Source organism: Branchiostoma belcheri, unplaced genomic scaffold (assembly GCF_001625305.1).
Source record: "Branchiostoma belcheri isolate BF01 breed outbred unplaced genomic scaffold, Haploidv18h27 scaffold16, whole genome shotgun sequence".
In the NCBI taxonomy this organism is placed as follows: Eukaryota; Metazoa; Chordata; class Leptocardii; order Amphioxiformes; family Branchiostomatidae; genus Branchiostoma; species Branchiostoma belcheri.
In genome coordinates this window covers 1-23,230 of record NW_017803046.1, presented here as the reverse complement: position 1 = coordinate 23,230, position 23,230 = coordinate 1, and the positions used below count along the sequence as shown (strand labels likewise).

Sequence of the window (23,230 nt, the reverse complement as noted above, 5' to 3'; positions counted from 1 at the left end):
ATGTTTCGCCCGGTTTCCTGAAGAAAAAATTACTTCTGAAAATGTGTGCGATAAAATGAAGCTTGAAAATTGAACATTTTATGGCCTTACCAGCGGTCAATTAAAAAAAGACTAGGGTAGACGGATTTTGCTAGGATCGATTGGGACCCCGTAAACACAATGTTTTCCCTCTAAGGGAAATTATTTTTCAGACTTCATACTCCCGTCGATTTTCCGTGCACTATCAATTGGAAAATGCTTTTCTGTACAATGATTTCGATCAGTAACCACTTTCCTCCGAGCCACATGCACCAGTTCCCACCAGCTTTTAGCTTCTTGCCTACAACTAAAACGTCTTTGAATGTTGTGTCAGCCGACACTTAAGTGTTCTTCAAGTGGTTTGGATGGGAGTGCTTCCAGAAGAATCAGCACATTTTAACAGTAGGTCGATCAACTTGAAAAAAATCAATGTTTTACAAGCAAACATTCTTGAGCTGGTTGTGTAAGAAAGAACCCCTTTATCCAAAACAAGAGAAGTACGAATGTTCTAGATGGTATTCTTTGGGTGTGGTGACTATCTAAAGTTGGTAGTAGTAGAACGTACATTAACATCATTAACTAGACTTATTAAAGACATCAAATGTAATTTCAGGGTGGCAAAAGAAAAATATTATATGAGGAAATCTGTAGGATGATTACATGCACTGTCATTGCTTAGCACAATTTCATCATCATTTTATACTTGAAGCGTTTGAAATAGCCCAAAAACATGGTACATGCATGGGGAGTTGCTAAAGTATAAAGTAGAACCAGCCTAGGATAAAAAACAAGCAACCGTTTTTCATCTGCTCATTTTTTGCCTCACAGATATCAGTATGCTATGAGATAGGACTGATTTAACTTACTACATTAAAGGAATAACCAGAACAAACAACCAGTTTTGCCCTCCCTGAAATTGCATTGGAGGCATTTAAAGTCAACAACAAAGTTTAGATGAATACCATACACACTTTCAAACCTGGCAAAGTCTAGAAATAAAGCTTACTTGGCTTCAATTTATCCAGACCTACAGTTCAATCTTCTCACCTAGCCTTCTCTCCTGGCGCCTGTAGACCTGGTCTGCCAGTCGTCAGCCTCAGGTCAGGTTCCTCCATGCTGCCCTGTCTTGTGTCAGGTTTTTCACTTCCTCGAAGTCCCTCTGGGTGATCCCTCTGATCTGATCTTCCCACCTCTTTCTTGGTCTGCCAGGTGGTCTTTTCTTGGGTTTGTCTTGGGTTTCCAGTTGAATATACCCCTTGGTATCCCTATCCTCTGGCATCCTCAGTACATGCCCAAACCATCTCAGCTGGTTTCTTTCTATGATGATCAGTATGGACTCCACTGAGAAAGAGCTCCTTACAGATCAATCTAGAACATTCTAACACACTCTGAAGGACATGGACAAAGCTTGTAGACAGAAACATTTTATTGCAAGTCACTATTTGTTCCAACTTTTTAAACATTTGCTTATAAAGCTTTATGAACTAAAATAATTTTGCTTGCACTATGATGTTGCTACCACTATCCTACAATTCAGTTCATTTGCTACTACTGCTAATGTCAATGAATCTATTTTAAAGGTCAGATTATCAAGTTGCACATGTAACATTGCACAGCCTTTATTTCAGACCACCATAATCTGTAATGTGTAATCTGTATTTCTGGTTACCAAATTACAGTACATTTACAGTGGCATAGGAAGTATATTTGTCTTTGTCTGTGTTAGTTACAACCTACATGTAACTTGAAAACCCTCTAAAACACACTAGTAATAAATATAAGGATTGATGTTCCAAAGAAATGGAAAATGATTATGTACAACAAAATACAAGACCAGATAGGCAAAAAAAATGCTGTGGTACTACTAAGCAAAATCGACTGTACAAAAGAAAACTGAATAAATGCCATTATATATATATACATGTACATCAATCACATACAGAATTGTATAATGGTTGGATTCAGAGAAAGAGAAAGTAAGTGACATCATTTTCCAGATTTATCACTAAAAAAAGGAGACATAGATCAAGACCAAAAATTACCACTTCAAATCGACATTAACTTTAACACTTTTCACTCTACATAGTTGTGAAAGTAAAGAACTATCAGTAGTTTGGAGCAGCAATAAAATGTTTGAGACAGTATCAACCTTTATATTCATACAACTGGCTGGACATGCACATTGTATGGCTTGCCTGTACAATTTTGATATGTTTCAACTGATACATGTTTCCAAAAGCCATCAACCATCTCATTTCACCTACATGTTGTAGTATCCCACTTGCAATACAACCAAAATAAATGTATTACTAAACAGTGTTGAACAAGCTGCCATTTTGATCAGGGGAAATCAAGGTTAAAATGTTTTCGCAAGAAATAGAAGACTTCCAGTGTATGTCTTTGACAAGTTACCACAAACACCCTACTATTAAAATTAGGATACAAAAAACATTTTTTTCCAGATTAAGCCCTGTATGTACTCTACCAGGCTTTGGGAAGCAGCTGCAAAGAGCCTTTGATAAATTGGCCAAGTGGACACATATTATGCCAGGGGATTTGGCCCACGAAAGAGTAGAGTTTACCACAGAGCCAGTTTTGAAAGAGTAGAGTTTACCACAGAGCCATTTTTTGTTGGAATAATGGTGGAATAGCTTTTGTACAGTTTCATCATACATGTACATGTAGCTTCCCCCAACAGGCTTTGGGAGTGGCAAACTGTACTCTTTTGCAGACCAACTCCCCTGCATGTCATCTGTCTATTTGTCCAATTTCTATTCTTTCCAGCCACTTCCAGAAACCTGGTAGAGGCTACACTATATGGCCAAAAGCATTCTTGCATTGCAGTCTTCCCACTTTGCTGCCCATGTACATGTATCCTTCAGAATGATCTAGTTGGTCTTTCGCACTTTAAGTTTCTTCCTATGTCGTGCTGACTCCTCCCCACTGTTATCCCCATCTGTGGTCATGCCTCTCCAGCTTTGTCCCCTTTCAAACAACTGCTGCAGGAAGGGTAGCACCTGTGGGAGTGTTATAATTGTATGCCATTTGTTTGATTGACTTGAGTAATACTTACAATAGTGCCCTGCACTCTTAAAAATTGGAAGGTGTGGCCAAACAGTAAGGACCTTTCATTTTGCAGAGGGAAAACATATTGTATTTGCTCTGTTTCTTCTTCTCTTAACACATAAGGTCAATAACCTGGTCTAAATGTCTGTCACCATGGTAACTGGTGTTGTTGCAGAAACCCTGTGGTGACGGATTACATTATGTAGCAAGTGACAGAGCTGAAGGGGATGCTCACCATATACATTGTATATGAATGTGTTAAAGTAAGAATAAACAAGCAGTAGTTTGTTAGGCTAGAGCATGTGAAGGTAAAAATTATGCATTTCCTTTGCAAATGTTACTATAATTATTGTTGCTACATTTTGCTAGCATATCATATCTGAAAAAATTCAGGTTACACAATATCTTCACAAGCAAACATCCTTTTCTTGCAAAATGTATTCATCACTGAGGGCTTACCTTGTCATAGTGATACCCAGCCAGCAGTAGCAGCAGAGTTACAGGTAGGGACAGGTAGGACCCGTCCGTAACGTCGATGTTGTTGGCTTTCTGAATGGGGGTGAACTCCAGGGTGATGTGTTTAAACGGTCCATTGGCAGTGAAGGCTACACTCGGTGTGGTGTAGTCAAAAGCACCCCTGTCAAAATAGCGTTTTAGAAATACCCGTCCGCAGTCTGCATTTTGCAGAGAAATTTTCAATGTGGCAGAAGAAATATTAAGCAATTTTAGAGACTGAAAAAATCAGGAACTAGGGTTCAATGGTGTCTGCATGACATTGTATAATAATATTGTTTAGGAGATTTTGTGCTTACTACTGACTTTATGATAGTTATATGCATTGTATTTTTTGTACATTTATGTACAAGTATTTACAACTTGCAGAACAATTACTTATTTGTGACATTCTGCAATATTACAGAGCACTGAAAAAGTATTTCTGCCACTGTCATTATATGTTACAACCAAGATTTTGTCTTAAGTTGGTTTAAAATATTTGTAAAAAGAGTATTTCAAACCTTGATTACTATTGTTACTAACTAGACATCTTTATCTAGGTATTCAAACATTTTTGTATCACAATGGGTTCAAAAATTGAAAGTTTGATGTATCTAAAATTGACTCAAGTGTACATGTATTCTGAGCTGCTCTTTCTTTCTGTTACAAGTTTGGAACCCTTACCGTGATAATGTTGACTCCAGACTCAAAACATAGCGCTGTTCATTGCTGACCAGAGGTGGGAAGTCAAAGAAACTGGAGGATCCTAAAGTCACAGTGTGTACTGGAAGGTCCATGTTGTCCTCCTGGTATAGTACAACCTGCCATGGATTAAAAAAAAGAGCTGGTAAATTAACAATCCTCAATTCTGGGGGCTGACATCGTTTACCTTTGAGCCAGTGTTGACATCACACTACTTTAGAGAAGCCATGTGACATGCCATGTGGGGCAGTTTATTGAAGAAGACCAGAGTGACTGGTTGAAAGCTCAATGCAGCTTTGTGTTGGAAAAATATTAACTTTTAACAATCCTTAATTTGGCTTTGATTTTCATTACATTAAACTATTTTTATCAATATGTCTGTACAACTATTGGCATGATTCAGCATCATTAGAACTGCAGCGGGCAGCTGTAAAATGCTCTGCACATCTTCTTGCCATCTATGCTCAAGACAAGGTTGTATATTTTTTGAGGTGCCATACCAAACAGCTAGAATCAGCCTATGATACAAAACAAACAACCATTTTCCGTCAGTGACATCGCATTTTTGCCTCACAGATATCAGTATGCTATTGTGATAGGATTGATTCAATTACCGTATTAAAAGAATGGCAAGAAAATTGACTTCAAAGTCCACTTATGCCACCCTGAAATTGCATTGGATGCCTTTACCATAATGCTCACCTACATGTACAAGTAATTATAATCTTGACAATGTGAATTAGCTTCTCATAGGTAAAAGCCCTTACCTTCAAGGTGTTTAAGTAGTTCTCAGCGGTGACAACATTGCCACTCAAGTCAAAGTGGTTCAGACTGTGCAGGACAATGATTTGGACTCCATGGACGTCCCCATCTGTGACCTATGCACGGAAAAAAACACTCTTCAATTCTATATAATGCATTATGCAATTATAGAAAGTGAGAACTTTGTGAACTCATGTCATTTAGCTTCTGTACACTTGAAGAAGCCCAAAGGGCAAACCGACTGTAACAGGCTGAATAAAAGTTCTAAATGGAAACTGTGGCTCCAGATGTTACTGAGGGACAACTGCGGTGTGCTAGACGTCAGTTAGCTTGAGGAATGTATCAGCGCTATACACAGAATTATTCTGGTCTTTAGAAAGGAGAAAGGAACATGCCTGAATAACTTTGTGAGGAGGAATCCCTGTCTGTCCCCCTGCAGCAGAGCTGAGCAGACCCACGTGGTACTCACAGAATGGCTGGAGGCCACGCAACCGGAAACCACCTTATTGAAAAGTAACAAGAGGGATATCAAAATTAGTCCTCTCACACTTACAACATTACTGAAGTTTTACATGTATTTGTGCATCATCTGATAGCCCATTTTAACTTTTACTTGACAACAGTTATACAATGTACATGACTTATTGACGTATATTACACTCCTGTACATTTGGGACCATATTGTAGATACTGTTGCCTGTAACTGTGTATGTCATAATGTAAATACTTGCATTTGAACTTGCATTTGGAAATGCATCTAATAGATTGAAGCAACACCTATGCTGTGCAATATTATCCAGTTAGAATTGCCCTAAGGAAGGTCACAGCATGTCACTGAAATGTCAGCTGAATAAAACACTATGTCTTGGTTGTGTAAAGAAAGAGTTTCTTTATATTATATTCAGTGACTCACCCAACCTAATAAAACTATGTGTGGATATGAACATTACAAGATATACAGGTACTGTACCTTCTGAATCAGTGGTGGTCTCCTCCACAGCATTAGAACAGTTGGCCACTCCCTGAGCTCTCACTGTCAGCCCTGGCTCTGCCTCACCATTCAGGGATGTCAGACGGCCGTAACAACTGTAACACAGAGGACCTTCATAGTAACATACCCGGAGGGAACTTTCATAGGACTTTATGTCATACCTGTACCGTGGCCGACAAGAACAAAATTTTACACCGCAACTTTTGGTGTTTTACACCGCAACTTTTGGTGTTTTACACTGCAACTTTTGGTGTTTTACACTGCAACTTTGGGTGTTTTACACTGCAACTTTTGCTGTGTTTTACACTGCAACTTTTGCTGTGTTTTACACTGCAACTTTTGGTGTTTTACACTGCAACTTTTGCTGTGTTTTACACTGCAACTTTTGCTGTGTTTTACACTGCAACTTTTGCTGTGTGGAAAACTTACACCCCTCCCCTTTTATAATGGACGGTCCCCCTGTCAGGTCAAAGGTGACAACGATGGCATGCAAACTACGTCGACTGAGTTATCCTTTTCGTGCATACAATCGACCGTACCGTGGCCGACAAGAAAAGATGGCGTATAATGTAAACAAAAACAGCGATCGCTCGTATACAAATGTAGAATAATATTGTATACAATATTTATAGTTAATAAGACATCTAATCATTGTTAATTAGTCAATCACTAATTTATAAACTGTCATCATGGAGGCAATACAGTGTTGTGTAAGTATAGTAAAGTTAGAACACAAAGAAGAACAGACAGAATTATAAATCATCAATTTATTCACAGCTTGATCAATTTCTTAAGATCCCATTCTGTTGATGTCTCACACTCAGTCACAGCACGACACTGTGACTCTCAGGCCGCCGCCATCTTTGTCACCTTTGACCTGACAGGGGGACCGTTCATTATAAAAGGGGAGGGGTGTAAGTTTTCCACACAGCAAAAGTTGCAGTGTAAAACACAGCAAAAGTTGCAGTGTAAAACACAGCAAAAGTTGCAGTGTAAAACACAGAAAAAGTTGCAGTGTAAAACACCCAAAGTTGCAGTGTAAAACACCAAAAGTTGCGGTGTAAAACACCAAAAGTTGCGGTGTAAAATTTTGTACTTGTCGGCCACGGTATACCTGGGCTGTGATAATGTTCTACCTGTATATGGCTGTTCTGGCCCGTGTGATTTACTAGCAGTAGCCTCCGATGATACGGAATATACCAATGAATTCTACATGTATCAAGTTGAGTGTAATGCCAACAAAGCAATGACAGGCTGGAAGAATTAGGTTTGCACAAGGAATAATGTATCTAAAATGATAATTATCACTTGGATACTTGTCTGTTAGCTGACATTAAAACAGTACATTAATTTTTGCAAGCAGCTACATGTAATCTTTCTCGACAATCTTCCCAGACATCACTCGTTGTACATTGTACAGTACGAATACTTAGTCACATTTTTCTTTACATGCTGCTAGGGAAGAAAGAAAAGATACATCTATATGGACAGGAATATCATGTTACATTGTACATACCTGAAGGACACCCGAGTGCCCACCACCTTAACATTGATACTGCTGCCTTCCTCCAACTCAATCATCTGTGATGTAGGGTTAAACTTGTATTCCTTCATCATGGCACGGAAGAAGTATTGTTTGGGGCCCTGGAAACACACAGAGATATTGATGTGTCATTGATATGAATGTATCATGATGTTAACTTGTGTCAGCTCTGTTTACAGCTTACAATTACAAAGGACAAGTGTCACCAGACAAAAGAGAGAGACAAGAAATCTGAGAACTCAAACCTCTGAAAACCAAGGTTGTGAATGACATTTTGTCAGGCCATGCCCCGTTTTGTCAAATAGTATAACCCTGACGCATACACTTTGACAACAGTCCCTAACATTAGATGTTCACACACGTGTTACACAGGGGTGTCCAATAATAATTCAATTTTCAATGCCTGAAATCACTGATGGAATTAAAAACATTCCGCATCATCATCATCATACCTAAAAAGTAATCATATACCAAAAATCAAAGAAATCTGTCAAACCTGCCGTGAGTTACAGCTACAAAGTCGGGCAACACACAAACAATACAAAAAAAGTACCCATCCACGATCTCCCTCCCTGGAGGTAATGAATAAAGGAAAGAAAAAATACATGGATACATACCAGATTATAGAAGATAAAAGCTCCATCCTGATTGGTGAGATTGTTGTTCCTGTAGTCCCCTCCACTGAGAGACAGTAACACACCTGACAGAGGACTGCCTTCTTCATTCAGCACCTGTAGGATCGGGGGTATCACAAACAACAATATATTTACAAGAAAGCCCAAATGATTAAAAATTAGATACTATACATGTAGCTGTGTTATAGCCAGCATCTGTCTTTCCATCATTTGACTGAATTTTGCTGCCTATGACAAGCAAAAATTTTGCCAAATCTGTTAATGTTGACCGATAAAAATTGGTGCGTAAACATATGGAAAGAGATGTCATTAAACTAAGCTTTAGTCTACCAGCAAAATTTGCCCCTTGAAATGCTTGTAATACTGTGTTTCAGGGGGTCAGGATTTGGACTTTCCCACCTCTGGTGCAAAGTCTTGTGCCTCTGGTGCTCGACATGATGCTAAATCAAACAAAACTGAGAAGATAGGAAAAATTTCAGGCTGGCTAGAACACTGCTGCAGCTATTTCAACATTTCATTTCTACAAGCAGTAAAATAGTGTACTACAGGTTAAATGCTGTGTCTAGCAGTGGCATATCAAGTTTGCTGCCAAAAATGTCTCCTGATGACTGGAAGTATTGCATTAGATTTGAGGCTAATAATCTAAGGACTGAGTCTTTGTTGCCTCACCTGAACACTGATCTGCCCAAGTTTGGAGGCAGCAAAAGAGTGAGGATTGTCTGGCAGTGCTTTCAGCACATACCCATCCAGGTGTGCATGTACCTCATACTCAGTACCACTCCAGAATGGCCCCACTCTGGAAAACAGGGAAACCAATTCAGTAACAGGGATAAATCTAGAACTAGAAATGTAACATTAGCAAATGCTTGATGTTTACCTTAATGTAGTCTATACCCTAACAAACTACCGCAGCACTTTTTAACAGTTGCTCAAAAGACATGTATAATTGTAGGGAACAGCCTCTCCAACTCTGTCAGGCTGCTTGCTACATGATGTAATTATAACCCAACACCACAGGTGTCTGCTACAGCATCAGTTACCATGGTGACAGACATCTGGTCCAGGACATTGACCTTATTTGTTTGGAAAAGATGAAGAGCAAGAAGAAGAAGAAGATCAAAAACAATACTATGATATTTTCCTTCTGCGAAGAAAGAAATTAATCAAGTAAACGATGAAACTGAAAGTTGTTAGCCAAGAACTGACCTGTACTCTCCGGCTGCATTGGTCTGTGTGGTCACTTCCTTCTGTTTTGAGGCCCCTTTTCCAGGCTTGACTGCCACGGTAATGTGTACGCCAGCCTGGGCGGGATGCACACTGCCTGTGACAAACATCCCTCTCTCACCCGTAAACGATGCTTTGCTGTCAGCAAGAATAGAGAATATCAACATCCATCTCATTGTGCTGGAGTAGCTGTTATATATTTAGTATTATTTCCATCAATATTTCCATGGCAAATGCTCAGTGGAACCTCACTTGTTGAGCCCAGACTTTCAGCTTTCTCAGCTACATGTAGGACGTGTTTTGCCACTTCTACAGAAGCAAATCACCCGAAGGCTTTCTTCTTCAATACTCCATCTCTCAGGAGGAAGTTCCACGCCAAAAGCTTCTTTCCTAGAACTACATACATCACTGTGGAACAACCTCGCTTGTGAATGCGTCCCAAATGCGTACAATTGTAAATTTTTCAAGTCTAAGGTAATCAAACATCTGTCTTCACAGTCCATTAATTGTAACTCAAAACATGTGAGTGATTCTTATAACGTTTTGTCATTAAAATTGAAGTAGATTAAAAAAAATCTACAACACCTTGTGTATGACTCTTTCTTGCAAATGTCCATCTCTCTGTCTTACTTAGATTCAATTTTAGTAAGTACTATAAATATTGGATTGGATTGGAATTCTCACAACAATTATATGGGACACAGGCAGCAATTGCTTGTGTGCTCATCCATACATTACAAAACATATATCAAGACAATTATTATGTAATATAGAATTTAAGAAATGATGGTGTAAATGATAGATCCCATACCCTGCAGGACAGCTGTCTCCTGTGACTATCAGTTTGGTGCTGCCTGGTGTGAACAGCAGCTGGTCGGCTGATGGTTTCAGTATGATCTAAAAAATAGTGACCAAAATTAGCATTGAGAGGCACTGCCCAAAATTTCCCCATTAACCTAATAAAGTGACCCAGCCAGCAATGTTTTACATGTTGTACATGTACATTGCACAAAGACTGTCATGCTGTCAACGGCAAACTGGACGATTCCATCAAGATTTTCTATATTCCAACATTTCATGGCTAGACATGGTGATGGCAGCACACTTAAGTTATATCAACCTTATTTTATTTTATACCGCCAGCAACACAGAGGACAAATACAGGACAGGACACTCATTTTCACTTAGCTCATTTTCACTTGAGCTAAGTGAGGAAAGTTAGGTGAAGTGCCTTTCCCAAGATTGGTGGAATGTCAGGACTTAAACCCAGGATTTCGTGGTTCTGAGTCAAGCACTCTGCCGTTATGCTACACGACCCACACTGTATTTCACCCAAAGGTTCCCACCTGCTCTCCAGTTGTAGCCCAGTAGGAGAACTGGTATGTATATGGGCCCTGGTGTTCTGCAGGGGGGGCCGGGGTGTCCTTAGGTTTCTTCTTGTCTTTGCTTTTCTTGCCTTCAGATTTTCCTCCCTTATCTTTATCTTCAGAACTCTTCTCTGGGCTGTCCCTGAGTTGATGGAAAATGGTTGACATAAGGCTCAAAGCTGCATTACAGTGTACACTGTATGTAACATTTAGAACGATACAAAAGTCAATTTTTGGTCATATTTCTTTACAAAGTACATGTAAGTCGAATTGACCAATNAGTTACCATGGTGACAGACATCTGGTCCAGGACATTGACCTTATTTGTTTGGAAAAGATGAAGAGCAAGAAGAAGAAGAAGATCAAAAACAATACTATGATATTTTCCTTCTGCGAAGAAAGAAATTAATCAAGTAAACGATGAAACTGAAAGTTGTTAGCCAAGAACTGACCTGTACTCTCCGGCTGCATTGGTCTGTGTGGTCACTTCCTTCTGTTTTGAGGCCCCTTTTCCAGGCTTGACTGCCACGGTAATGTGTACGCCAGCCTGGGCGGGATGCACACTGCCTGTGACAAACATCCCTCTCTCACCCGTAAACGATGCTTTGCTGTCAGCAAGAATAGAGAATATCAACATCCATCTCATTGTGCTGGAATAGCTGTTATACATGTATATTAGTAATTTCCATCAATATTTCCATGGCAAATGCTCAGTGGAACCTCACTTGTTGAGCCCAGACTTTCAGCTTTCTCAGCTACATGTAGGACGTGTTTTGCCACTTCTACAGAAGCAAATCACCCGGAGGCTTTCTTCTTCAATACTCCATCTCTCAGGAGGAAGTTCCACGCCAAAAGCTTTTTTCCTAGAACTACATACATCACTGTGGAACAACCTCGCTTGTGAATGCGTCCCAAATGCGTACAATTGTAAATTTTTCAAGTCTAAGGTAATCAAACATCTGTCTTCACAGTCCATTAATTGTAACTCAAAACATGTGAGTGATTCTTATAACGTTTTGTCATTAAAATTGAAGTAGATAAAAAAAATCTACAACACCTTGTGTAGGACTCTTTCTTGCAAATGTCCATCCCTCTGTCTTACTTAGATTCAATTTTAGTAAGTACTATAAATATTGGATTGGATTGGAATTCTCACAACAATTATATGGGACACAGGCAGCAATTGCTTGTGTGCTCATACATACATTACAAAACATATATCAAGACTAGGGCTGCGGACCGGTACACTGTACCGGTCCAATACCGTAAAAATCGTTTCGGTACAGGTCCAAAATACCGGATCATGACGTAACGAGTATATACCGAAATAGCTAGTTTACACCATGTATATGACTAAAGATAGGTAAATCCTACCACAAAGACGAAAAATTAGCACTGGAAAAGACGTAAACACCGTCGATTGATTTGAGATCCTCAGTCTCACGAGACATCGCGAGAGTGTGGCTAATCCAGGGTTGTGATTGGTCAACAAACTCAAATCAGGTCATAAATAAAGATACTGACAAGTTGTCAACACTTTATTATTGTTTCTGTGTCATGATTGAAAAAGTGAAGAACACGTGTTAATTTGTCAAATTGTTCAGGTACAGGTACAGGTCCGGACCTGTACCTAAACCTCTGTACCGGTACCTGTACCTGTACCTGATGTTACGTTTAGGTACGCAGCCCTAATCAAGACAATTATTATGTAATATAGAATTTAAGAAATGATGGTGTAAATGATAGATCCCATACCCTGCAGGACAGCTGTCTCCTGTGACTGTCAGTTTGGTGCTGCCTGGTGTGAACAGCAGCTGGTCGGCTGATGGTTTCAGTATGATCTAAAAAATAGTGACCAAAATTAGCATTAAGAGGCATTGCCCAAATTTCCCCATTAACCTAATAAAGTGACCCAGCCAGCAATGTTTTACATGTTGTACATGTACATTGCACAAAGACTGTCATGCTGTCAATGGCAAACTGGACGATTCCATCAAGATTTTCTATATTCCAACATTTCATGGCTAGACATGGTGATGGCAGCACACTTAAGTTATATCAACCTTATTTTATTTTATACCGCCAGCAACACAGAGGACAAATACAGGACAGGACACTCATTTTCACTTAGCTCATTTTCACTTGAGCTAAGTGAGGAAAGTTAGGTGAAGTGCCTTTCCCAAGATTGGTGGAATGTCAGGACTTGAACCCAGGATTTCGTGGTTCTGAGTCAAGCACTCTGCCGTTATGCTACACGACCCACACTGTATTTCACCCAAAGGTTCCCACCTGCTCTCCAGTTGTAGCCCAGTAGGAGAACTGGTATGTATATGGGCCCTGGTGTTCTGCAGGGGGGGCCGGGGTGTCCTTAGGTTTCTTCTTGTCTTTGCTTTTCTTGCCTTCAGATTTTCCTCCCTTATCTTTATCTTCAGAACTCTTCTCTGGGCTGTCCCTGAGTTGATGGAAAATGGTTGACATAAGGCTCAAAGCTGCATTACAGTGTACACTGTATGTAACATTTAGAACGATACAAAAGTCAATTTTTTGGTCATTTCTTTACAAAGTACATGTAAGTCGAATTGACCAATGACGACCATACTCCATTGCAAATAAGTACCGTTCAGGAAGTGGTGGTACGAAAATATGAAACCTTACAAGTGTCTTTAAAAGCTTGAATGTCAGCTGTCAGCCATGTTTATTTACATTCTGGTAATTTGTGGTGGCACCAAAAAATGAGTGCGTTGGGTCACTTGACAAAAGTCTTTGGCCAAGCTGGCCAGGCTATTGGCCCGTAGGGCTCGAAATACTGGGTGCCAAAATTGGAGCTGTGCTTCCAATTTTTTTCTGTGGGTGCACTGTACGAATTTATCATATCAAATGTATAATAATACAGGATATTCTTGGCATCTAAGTGTCTGAAAAAAAAGTAAAATCTTTGTTGTAGCACTTGTTTAAGATTTTGAAGTTTCAGATTCAAGCTCAGAAGAGGAGCAGGAGCAGTAAGATCTGTAATTAGGTTTTGTTTTATACGGTGTACCCTAAAATTTTTGGTGCACCTAATTTATTTTTTTTTTAGGTTGGGTGCACCAGTGCACCTACATGTGCGTGTATTCCCAATAATTAATTTCGAGCCCTGGACCGAGTTGACCAGATTTGCCATGGGCCGAGTTGGTAATGGTCCCAGTCCTTCTAATGCTAATAATACAGCAGGACTGTAATTTATTTGGAATAATGCTAATTTATGCATGCTTACATGTCCTTGTCAGGGGGAGGGGGGTTGGTCTGCTCCGGGGTGACCTGGACGCTCCCGCCATCCGGCAGCGTGGAGATGGTGACCAGCAGGTCGTCGGACCTGTCCGGAGTGACCACGGTCCCTGTCACCAGGTGGTGGTCAGCGGTCAGTGTCAGGACCACAGGGCTGGACGTGTTGTAGGTGTACACCTCCGACTCAAACTGGTGACACGACTTTGGGGCCAGGTGGTACACACCTGCAGAGGGCATCATGGGATACATGGAAGAGGGCATCATGGGATATCAACATCCTCACAATGATCAGCATTTTTATCAAATCAAATTTTATTCAGTAAGGATCTCATATCATATGTACATGTACATAGGATTTTCAGTACAGATCACATTCAAACCATGATTTGTTACACTCCTTGTACTATGGTATGGGTAACATGTCATGAAGACTACTGTATCTATACCTGGTTGTGCCAAGCAGAACTTGTTGATGCCCCGTTTCAGGTCAAAAGATCCCACGTTGCGCCCGTTGCCGTCCTGGCTGAAGTGTAGACTGATATCGTGTGACAGGGAGCACTTCAACATGAACCCTGCAATACAAACATGAAAGCATTATATATACATTAAGTACAGTAGGGACAGGGACAGATACAGAGGTTTAGATCAGGACCTGTACCTAGCTGTACCAAAACAATTTGACAAATCAACATACAGTGTAGGTTCTTCTGAAGTTCCTTAATAACAATTATATAGAAACAACAGTAATAAACTTGACAGAATCTTTATTCAAATAAAACAGGACAGAACTAGTTGGTCTTATCATATGTCAAACAGAACCTTGTGTATTGTTGAATTCTGAGTGTACATCCTACAATACTCTACTCTATAGCTGTCTTGAAAGATTTCTTGCATATCATAAGTTTATGAGCAAGGGCCAGTTCTGGCCTAAGCATTTTGGCAAAGCAAGATAGGAAAGACTTGCTCCCTCTAGATGTCATTTTGGTCACCTCTGTGTCACATGAGGCCACTAGGGTAGTGGTACAGTTTATTGGTACAGTACTGGTAATTAGAGATTCTGAATCAGTACTTAACTGTAGGAACTGTACCTAATCAATTTTTGTGGTAGTGTACACACAGTACTAGTATGCAGTCCTAATGTAAATTCATCTAAACACATACATTTGTAGTATAATTATCAAATGAGCATGAGAATCATACATGCCATGGCAAATCATAACAGCCTGCCTACTAGACAAGGGTAGCAGGACAAGGATAACAAATCTATTTAACAAACTGAAAGATAACGTGGATGTACCAGTTTTTACCTGTTTGAACAAACACCAGGCCCTGAATGTCAGAGTTTGCTATGTCGACTGTCAGGCTGGCCTCTTTCCAGCACCACTGCTCCTGCTGAACAGTTACTGCACAGGATGGAAAAGTAACATTACATATGATGATATGATCAGTGAATACTGCAGAGCAGTCCTAATTGTAAGGTCAAGAAGTCCCAACTCAAAATCTTACATTGTATTAAAATGCAATACAGAAAGGTACATGTAAATGTCCATTTTCCTCAATAAAATCAAATAGCCGATATGTCCTGCTCAACATTTGGCAGAGTTCCCTCAACTATGGTTAGGACTCAGTAGTAGGTCGGGGCAAGGTTGGCTACTGTTGGGCTGTTGGGCTATGCCAGCTGAATGTGTCAAAATGTTTAAAACATTCAGGTGTGGACGGAAGGATCAGTAAAATTGGCAGTAAAATTTGACATAAATTTGATTTGATTTGTCTAGTAAGGTAGGCATGGCCTGAATTTGGTCAGGTTGTTTCGAACTTCAGCCAACGTTGAAACTCACCCGTATATTTGCCAGGAAGTACGTTGTTGAATGAGAAGGTGACAGTTTTCCCCTCGGAGGGTTCAGGCTGTGTGTGGACCAGGCTGCCTCCCTGGTCTGCACGCTGCAGGGACAGAGTCACCGAGCTGCAGGACTCGATACACTGCACAGAACCGGACACAACCGGCCTGGAACTGGGTGAACAGGATGTCCATCTGTGGCTGGCTGGTGACGGTGACAGCATGGCTGGGCGGGGACAGCTGGAGGCCGGCTTTCTGATCAGCAGCAGACAGCATCACCGTCAGAGTGTAGGACCCTACCATATGGGAGGCATAAACAGTATATCAATTTATAAGCAATTGGTCAGGCCTAGAAAAAAATGTTGTGTTTCTGGTTTCCTGACTGACCGTAACAAAAAACTGCCATCCCTACCCTAACATCATTTAACGCATTTCCACAAGCAATTCTTTCTTATATAATATTTGTATACAAGCAAACGGGTCCTTGAGACATACAATCCTGATGCATTGTTAAACTTTGTTGAATCAAATCTAAAATATAAAGTTTTTTAAAAAAGAGAATCCCTGTCTACTGTCCCTTAAGTTTCTTCATTACTGAAACTGGAAACACAACGTTAATTTTCATAGGCCTTAGGTGTGAAATGATCATATAGAAAACATTAGGTCATTAATTTCAGTTGAAAAATTTGACAGAAAATTGGCCAATGAAGTACCCCTTGGTGCCATGAAGCAAAAGGAGCCGTCCTGTTGTGTGGAAGCCTTGTTGACAGCTCCGGTTGTGGTGCTCTCCAGTTCCAGTGCCCACGCCCGGTCACGGCTAAAGCCATCCGGCAAGGCCACAACTTCCACACGGCCGCAAACCGCAAACTGAGATGCTACAATGTCCTGAAACTGAACACAGGAAACAAAATGTACAAGAGTTCCACGATTTCATACCTTCGCCAAATGATGTTAACCCTTGCGGTTAACGAATTATACAATTTTAATAATTGATTTCGCAAATAAGAGCGTCATTTGCATGGATTATATCAGTTGATCATATTCTCCACCCAATGGCAGCCTTATCTTAATAAAATAAGCTATTCTAGCACTTCCTCATAAATTATGCAAATAAGGTCATCATGTGAATAAATTATCTTCATTGATGTTCACCTTCACTTAACTTCCAAATGCGGCAAGTATGAAATTCCCAGCAATTACAACTATGAAATTATAACAATTTCCCATTAATTATGCAAATTAGGTCTTCATTTACATAATCTATATCCTCAGATGTTTTTCTAGTTTCAATTACATGTCACAAGTGTTTCATAGTCCTTTTATCGAACAAATCAGATTTATAGAACTTCCTCATTAATTATGCAAATTAACACCTGATTTGCATAATTGTCATCTGATTATGTCAAGCATCACTTCAGCTACCTACATACAAAAAATCATGACAATCCGTCAACCGGTTCTTGAGTTATCAACCTTCGGAGATTTTTCAAGAAACGCTCCTGCAGTTCCAGAACAAGCTGCTAGGGGGTCTAAACTCAGGTCACATCTTCCCTACCCCAAGAGCTATCTACCAATCAAAATTCGTGACCCTAGCATGTCTAGATCGCGAGATATCAAAACCGGAAGTTCTGCTGCAGTACCAAGAAAAGCCGCCAGGGGGCCCAAAATCTAATCATTTCTAGGTCTCATTAAGACCTACCCACATACCAAGTTTCATGACAATCCATATTAAGCTTCTTGACTTATGCTGTTCACAGACAGACAAACAGACAGACAGACAGACAAACGCTACTGAAAACATAACCTTCTTGGCGAAGGTAAAAATCAGGTATCATTGCAGCAATAACTATTGGTGCAATGGCCAACTGGGTACTAGTACATGTAATACAAAACATTAAAAATTCACCAATTCAAGGATCTTCTGAATCAGTCAGCTTCTGCAATTTTAGTTGTATTTTATGTATCTTCTTGATGTAACAACAATATGCTAATGTTGCAAACAGAAATGACATTAATGAAAATGTTTGCATCCTCACCTGCACGGTACGTGGAGTAACCTTCACTTCCAGAGGGGAGAAGACGTAGTGTTCCTTTTTGGCCAGGAGGGAGTAGACGCCTGTTTTCATGTTTTCCAGCTGGTAGATGCCGTCTCCGTCTGTTTTGAGGACATCTTTGCCATTGACTGCTATTGTCACATCATAGATACCTGCTCCCTGGGGAAAGATATTACACAATCGTCACAATACCATATTAAATGCGGATTGGTATTTTATTTTCTGTATTCTATTTTTATACATGTGCAAATAAATGAATAAACAAACAAACAAAACAAACAAACAATACCTCTGGCTCCTGCAAGACTTTCCCCCACACTGAGAAGCCGTTGATTGTAAAGGCCACCCCCAGTTGGACGCTACCGTGGTCAACAGTAACATCTAGCTGGGAGGGACTCACGTCAAACTGGGAAGAGCCATAGAATGGCACCTAGGAAAAGGATAGGGAAGGAAGCAAATTGATATGTATGAAAGTGTTCATGTTCTCTTATTTCTTAAATACTCTTGGTTATATTTTTGTTATGTCATGCATGGGCCGAAATGACATTTAATACCGGTGTTCCAGCCCGTATGATAACTTACGAGGTTTGATTTGATTACACAGTATCAGACGGGCTTCCAAACGTTCCATAGAATAATTTGAACATGTTTTGCCTGAACGGCATAATTATGGTGCTTTCAAACATTTGAATGCACGATTCGGACATTGGTATTGATGTTGCTGCATTTTCCTGTTCAGAGAGTGGGAATGGCAAGAGTGAATTACAATGTATTCTGCATCACCCTCGGTCCCTAGCACCTTGGGTGATCTGGAATACACCATTGTAGTATTCTATTCTATTCCGTTTAGTATTTAACAATAACAGAGAAGCTACTAGTACATGTAACTTTTTTGTGATGTGTATCACTTAAAATATTCATCAAAGCTCTGATCAGAATGGTATTATTTTTGTTGATTTTGCCCAAGACCATGTGCCTTACATGTATGTACCTTACATCTGCCACCACTATACAACCAGTGCCAGTGCCTATCAGTAACAACCAGTTCAAGAATGTAAGCCATACTCACAAGTTTATACTGTCCAGATGGTAGTGTGGGGAAGACAAACTTTCCTTGTTGGTCAGACTCCACCCAACACAGCACATGTAACCTGTCTGTCTCCCCGGGATAGCCTTTGGGACTGCCCTTGTTGCAACCATTCACCAGCTGCAACACAATAAATATTAATATACATGTATCATCAATGTTTACCTTCGCAGAGGGAAAACAATGATTGTTTTGCTCTGTTTCTTCTTCTCCTTCCCTTCCAAACACATACATGTAAGGTCTATGACATGGATCAAACATCTGCCACCATTAAATACGGACCCAGTGAGACTTGCTATTGTCACGTGGCTTCTCTGAAGTGTGATGCCAACACTGGGTCAAAGGGATCCGGTAAACAGTGTCTGTTTTAAGTGAGGTTTCATCAGGTCAGTTTACTGAAGAAGACCAGAGTGACTGGTTTAAAATTCTAGGTGAGAACCATTATTTTTTGTGTTGGAACAAAGGTTTTAACTTTAGACATGTAACTACTGACACATATGAACTTTCACGATAGCGGCTTTTGGTTGTGTATGTAGTACTAGTTCTCACCTCAGTTTCCGCAGTAGCAGAGTGGAGTATGAGGGTGATGCCTGCCATGCCCTGTCCCTCACTCTGTACCAGACCCCTCACGTCATACCCGATGATCCTCAGCTCTTCTGCCACGTTCACGTTGTCCTTCTCCAGAACCACATGGACGGACTTCTGCTCCAGGGTCCAGTCAGCGTGTTCCCCGGAAACCTCGTACTTCCCTGGCAGGATCTTGGAGAAGCTATACCTGAAATACACCACAAGACATGAAGACAAATTCAGTAAAAGTGTGAACTATACACAGTGTTCTAGCCAGCCTCTGTCATTTGACTAAGTTAGCCACTCATGATGGCCAAAATTTTTGCTCAATCTTTGACAGGAAAAAAATGGCATGGGAAGATAAATATGTACAAAGAGTGTAATTTTTCACTGAAGGAGATGTCAGTAAACTACTCAAGGTTAGTCTACCAGTAAAATTTGCCCCTTAAAAAGCAGTAAATTTCACAGGGTCGAGATATCACAAATTTTCCCGGGGAAGCATGCTCTCAGATCCCCTTATTTAAAGGATTGCGGTACATTCAGCACTTGACATGATGTTACATCAAACAAAATTGAGGTGACTGAAGAAAATCTAAGACTAGATATATTATAGCCATCAGGCAATGTGACCTACAGTCAGGCTGATTTGTTGGATGACATGCAATACACCATGTTTTATCCTATTTTTCCACCCCACCAGCCTTACTTCTCCCCCTCCCCCAGCCTTACCTCCCCCCCAGCCTTACCTGCCCCCCTGTGTGGTGACCGCTGTCTGTAGCACCTCAGCAGGATCATCAGAGTCCTCCAGCTGCAGGTTCACACTCACTCCCTCAGGACCATCATTACGGCCTGCACTCACCACCTACACAGTCAGGAAACACACATCCAAAAATAGCTTCATCAGGTTGGTAAGTCACAAACAAAGACTCTTTTTTGCGCAACCTACTGTAAGTCCAGTTATGTTCACGAATGCTTTATTTCACGAGATGGAGCAATTTGGGAGTTCACGAGGTCTCTGACTTCGCGAGTCGGTAATTTTTAACAAGGCGTTACATGTCTGCAAATTTACCGACAGTCAATAATTTTTTTTCCGCGTGAGGTACATGCGAGGTACACGCGGTTAGAACATGGTTCCGTGGACATGACACTGTCCAAACTGAAGCCCATCCATGCAAACTGGGTCCTGGGTGCACTGGACAGTATCGCCAACAACATGGGCATCGCCAGGGGATGGGACCGCACAGGGATCTGAGCCGCTGTGAGCCGACGGGCGCGTGAGTAAAAACAAAGCCGCCGCCATGTTTGAACTTTCGACTTGCAAATGTTGCCAACTTCTGCACAGTAGTCCTCGCGTAAATCATCTTTAGTTGTGAAATTTTAGCGCACTGTTCTATAAATTTGCTGTTTGGGAACGTTTAAAACCATGTTGATTCAACAAGTTGTAAAAAAAAATAAAAAAAATCAAGCAAACTTAGACCATTAGACAACGCGCTACGTAAACAAAGGCCGCCATGTTGGATTTCTTGTGATTTGGCGATCGGCTCGGCGGTTACTCGGCGGTAGATTTTTGTGCAATTCTTCCCTAAAAATACCTGTTAATGTTGTATATGTAGCGTAAATTTTCTTGGGATGTATGGAAATCTTGTTCAATGATTTTTTTTGCGTGTAGCTTTGGTGAGTAACGTTGAACTCGTGTAGTTTGATCCCTCGAGGTATAGACAAAGACCCACGCTATCCCGCTTGGTTCTATTTTTTTTTTTTCGATTTTCCGTACCGTAAATAATTCTGCTTTACGTGGCTTGTACACGACCACAACTTTTTACCGATGTATGTTGTAAAATTCCGTATGTACGATGTTGCACATGTTTACAGCTGTTCACCGCTACGTTATCGCCGAACTAGCGTTCTTGTTAAAACTGATGTTGTCTAGTCGGCTTTGTAAACTTTTACCGTTCTTCGCAAGAAACACTTGTATTACTAGTAACAAAATAATGACTCCGTAAACCAAATTATGCTCATTGAATAAAGTTTATTTGATTCTGAAAAGAAGTCTGCTGTTATTCGTTGAGTCTTGTCATTTACTAGTACTACGTAATGTAGAAGTTGTTAGTATAGAGTTGAGACGAACGATGTTTGGGGGAGGGGGGTGGTACGTACGGAATGGGTTCGCGAGGAGGTGAGTTCACGAGAAGAGCGTCTTCGTGAAAACCGTGAACTTAAAGATTTCGTAATCAAAAATGGACTTACAGTAATAAGTGTTTCTTTCAGCCGACATTTTGGTAACCTTCTGTCACCTTCCTCAGGGCAATTCTGACTGGTTCACATTGCACTGCAGCACAGGTGTTACTGTAATTGGTGCCTTCCCAAAGTGCAAAGTATGTACATATACATACTGTATGTACACATGTTACAGGTAACTGTATCTACAATGAGTGTAAGATGTGCACAATTGGCATTTATTGGCAAAGCAAACCAGTCAAATTTGCCCTGAGGAAGGTGACAGACTCTCAGCATCAACATCTTGAAGAGGTGATAGTCACCCGTTATGTCAATTATTCCACAAAAATGAAAAATCTTCTTTAAAAAAGTACTAGTACTAGTATATATTGTACCTTGCCAAATATGGAAAATCCAGCGAATTTGAAGTTGATGTCCTTGCCCAAACTGCACTGGTCAGTCTTGCCGTCGATGTGCAGCTGGACCTGTGTGGGCTCAAAGTTCCAGCCGGCCGGCGGCTCAATGTGGAGGGAGAAGTCTCCGTGTTCATACAGGGGAATCATGAAGTAGCCATTGTTGGGGGCACAGTCTGTCTGGTACTTCAGACTGCCTTGTGGCGTGTACAGTTTTATCTGCACAAGAAAAGAAAAACATCAGCAAACCATGCATGTGCATATAGTGTTTAAAAACATACAGTGTATAAAAACATGTTGCAATAAGCCACTTCAGAATTGATCAGGACAGGACATATGATAAGATAGAGACAATTCTGTAAGTTTAAGCACTGTTATGAAAAACATATTATGTAATTTTGTACTTTATCATGCTCTTATTCGCCCCCTGACCTCCCCCTTGAACACTTGGAAAGTGAAATATCAAGGTTTAATATAGGTAAAAAAAAGTGACACATAAAAGTGAAATCCAGAAAGATTTGCTATGATGATACAAAGTGCTACTGTGGTACATGTTATTGTATATATGAGATATGCATGCTAAGACTAAGAGGAGCAAGAATTGAATTCAAAAGGCACATAAAATGATTTCAGAGCAGTAAAACTACATTGTACATGCACTAGTAGTAAGTCCATGTGGCCATGTAGCAGACTTATATCTGTGACACAGAAATAAGGTTGCTTAGCGTGTTTTGTATGGTAGGCAGGTTCTAGATATTTACTGTTCAAACCAAAAAGTAAAGGGACTCCTCAAATAGCTTGTTGGGCTATGTCAAATGCTTCAAGTATGAAATGATATTAATTTCTTGGTTAACAGATTTGCCGCTTCATTTTTTTCTGATTTGCAAATAAAAACAAAAATTCAGAATCAACTGCACAATGCTCATATTTTGCCCTGAACAGTTGAAAACAGTCCTTTTCTTCCTTGTTGTTACAGTTATTCCATCTT

General features: G+C 40.3%; 1 protein-coding gene across 1 annotated transcript in view; it reads right to left on the bottom strand.

The window, feature by feature from the left end:
• LOC109466100 (nodal modulator 1-like) overlaps positions 1-22,470 on the bottom strand; it is a gene marked incomplete at its 5' end in the record, with an annotated part of 30,673 nt that extends 8,203 nt beyond the window's left edge. Inside the window, 23 exon segments of the mRNA XM_019763723.1 lie at positions 3,544-3,721; positions 4,264-4,400; positions 5,049-5,159; positions 5,439-5,545; positions 6,014-6,129; positions 7,551-7,678; positions 8,195-8,308; positions 8,882-9,008; positions 11,256-11,411; positions 12,559-12,644; positions 13,093-13,255; positions 14,057-14,291; positions 14,514-14,639; positions 15,375-15,470; positions 15,906-16,068; positions 16,070-16,200; positions 16,618-16,795; positions 17,941-18,117; positions 18,248-18,388; positions 19,028-19,165; positions 19,595-19,820; positions 20,359-20,474; positions 22,225-22,470. Coding sequence (XP_019619282.1) covers positions 3,544-3,721; positions 4,264-4,400; positions 5,049-5,159; positions 5,439-5,545; positions 6,014-6,129; positions 7,551-7,678; positions 8,195-8,308; positions 8,882-9,008; positions 11,256-11,411; positions 12,559-12,644; positions 13,093-13,255; positions 14,057-14,291; positions 14,514-14,639; positions 15,375-15,470; positions 15,906-16,068; positions 16,070-16,200; positions 16,618-16,795; positions 17,941-18,117; positions 18,248-18,388; positions 19,028-19,165; positions 19,595-19,820; positions 20,359-20,474; positions 22,225-22,470 — 3,396 coding nt within the window.
• Positions 22,471-23,230: the final 760 nt, after the last annotated feature.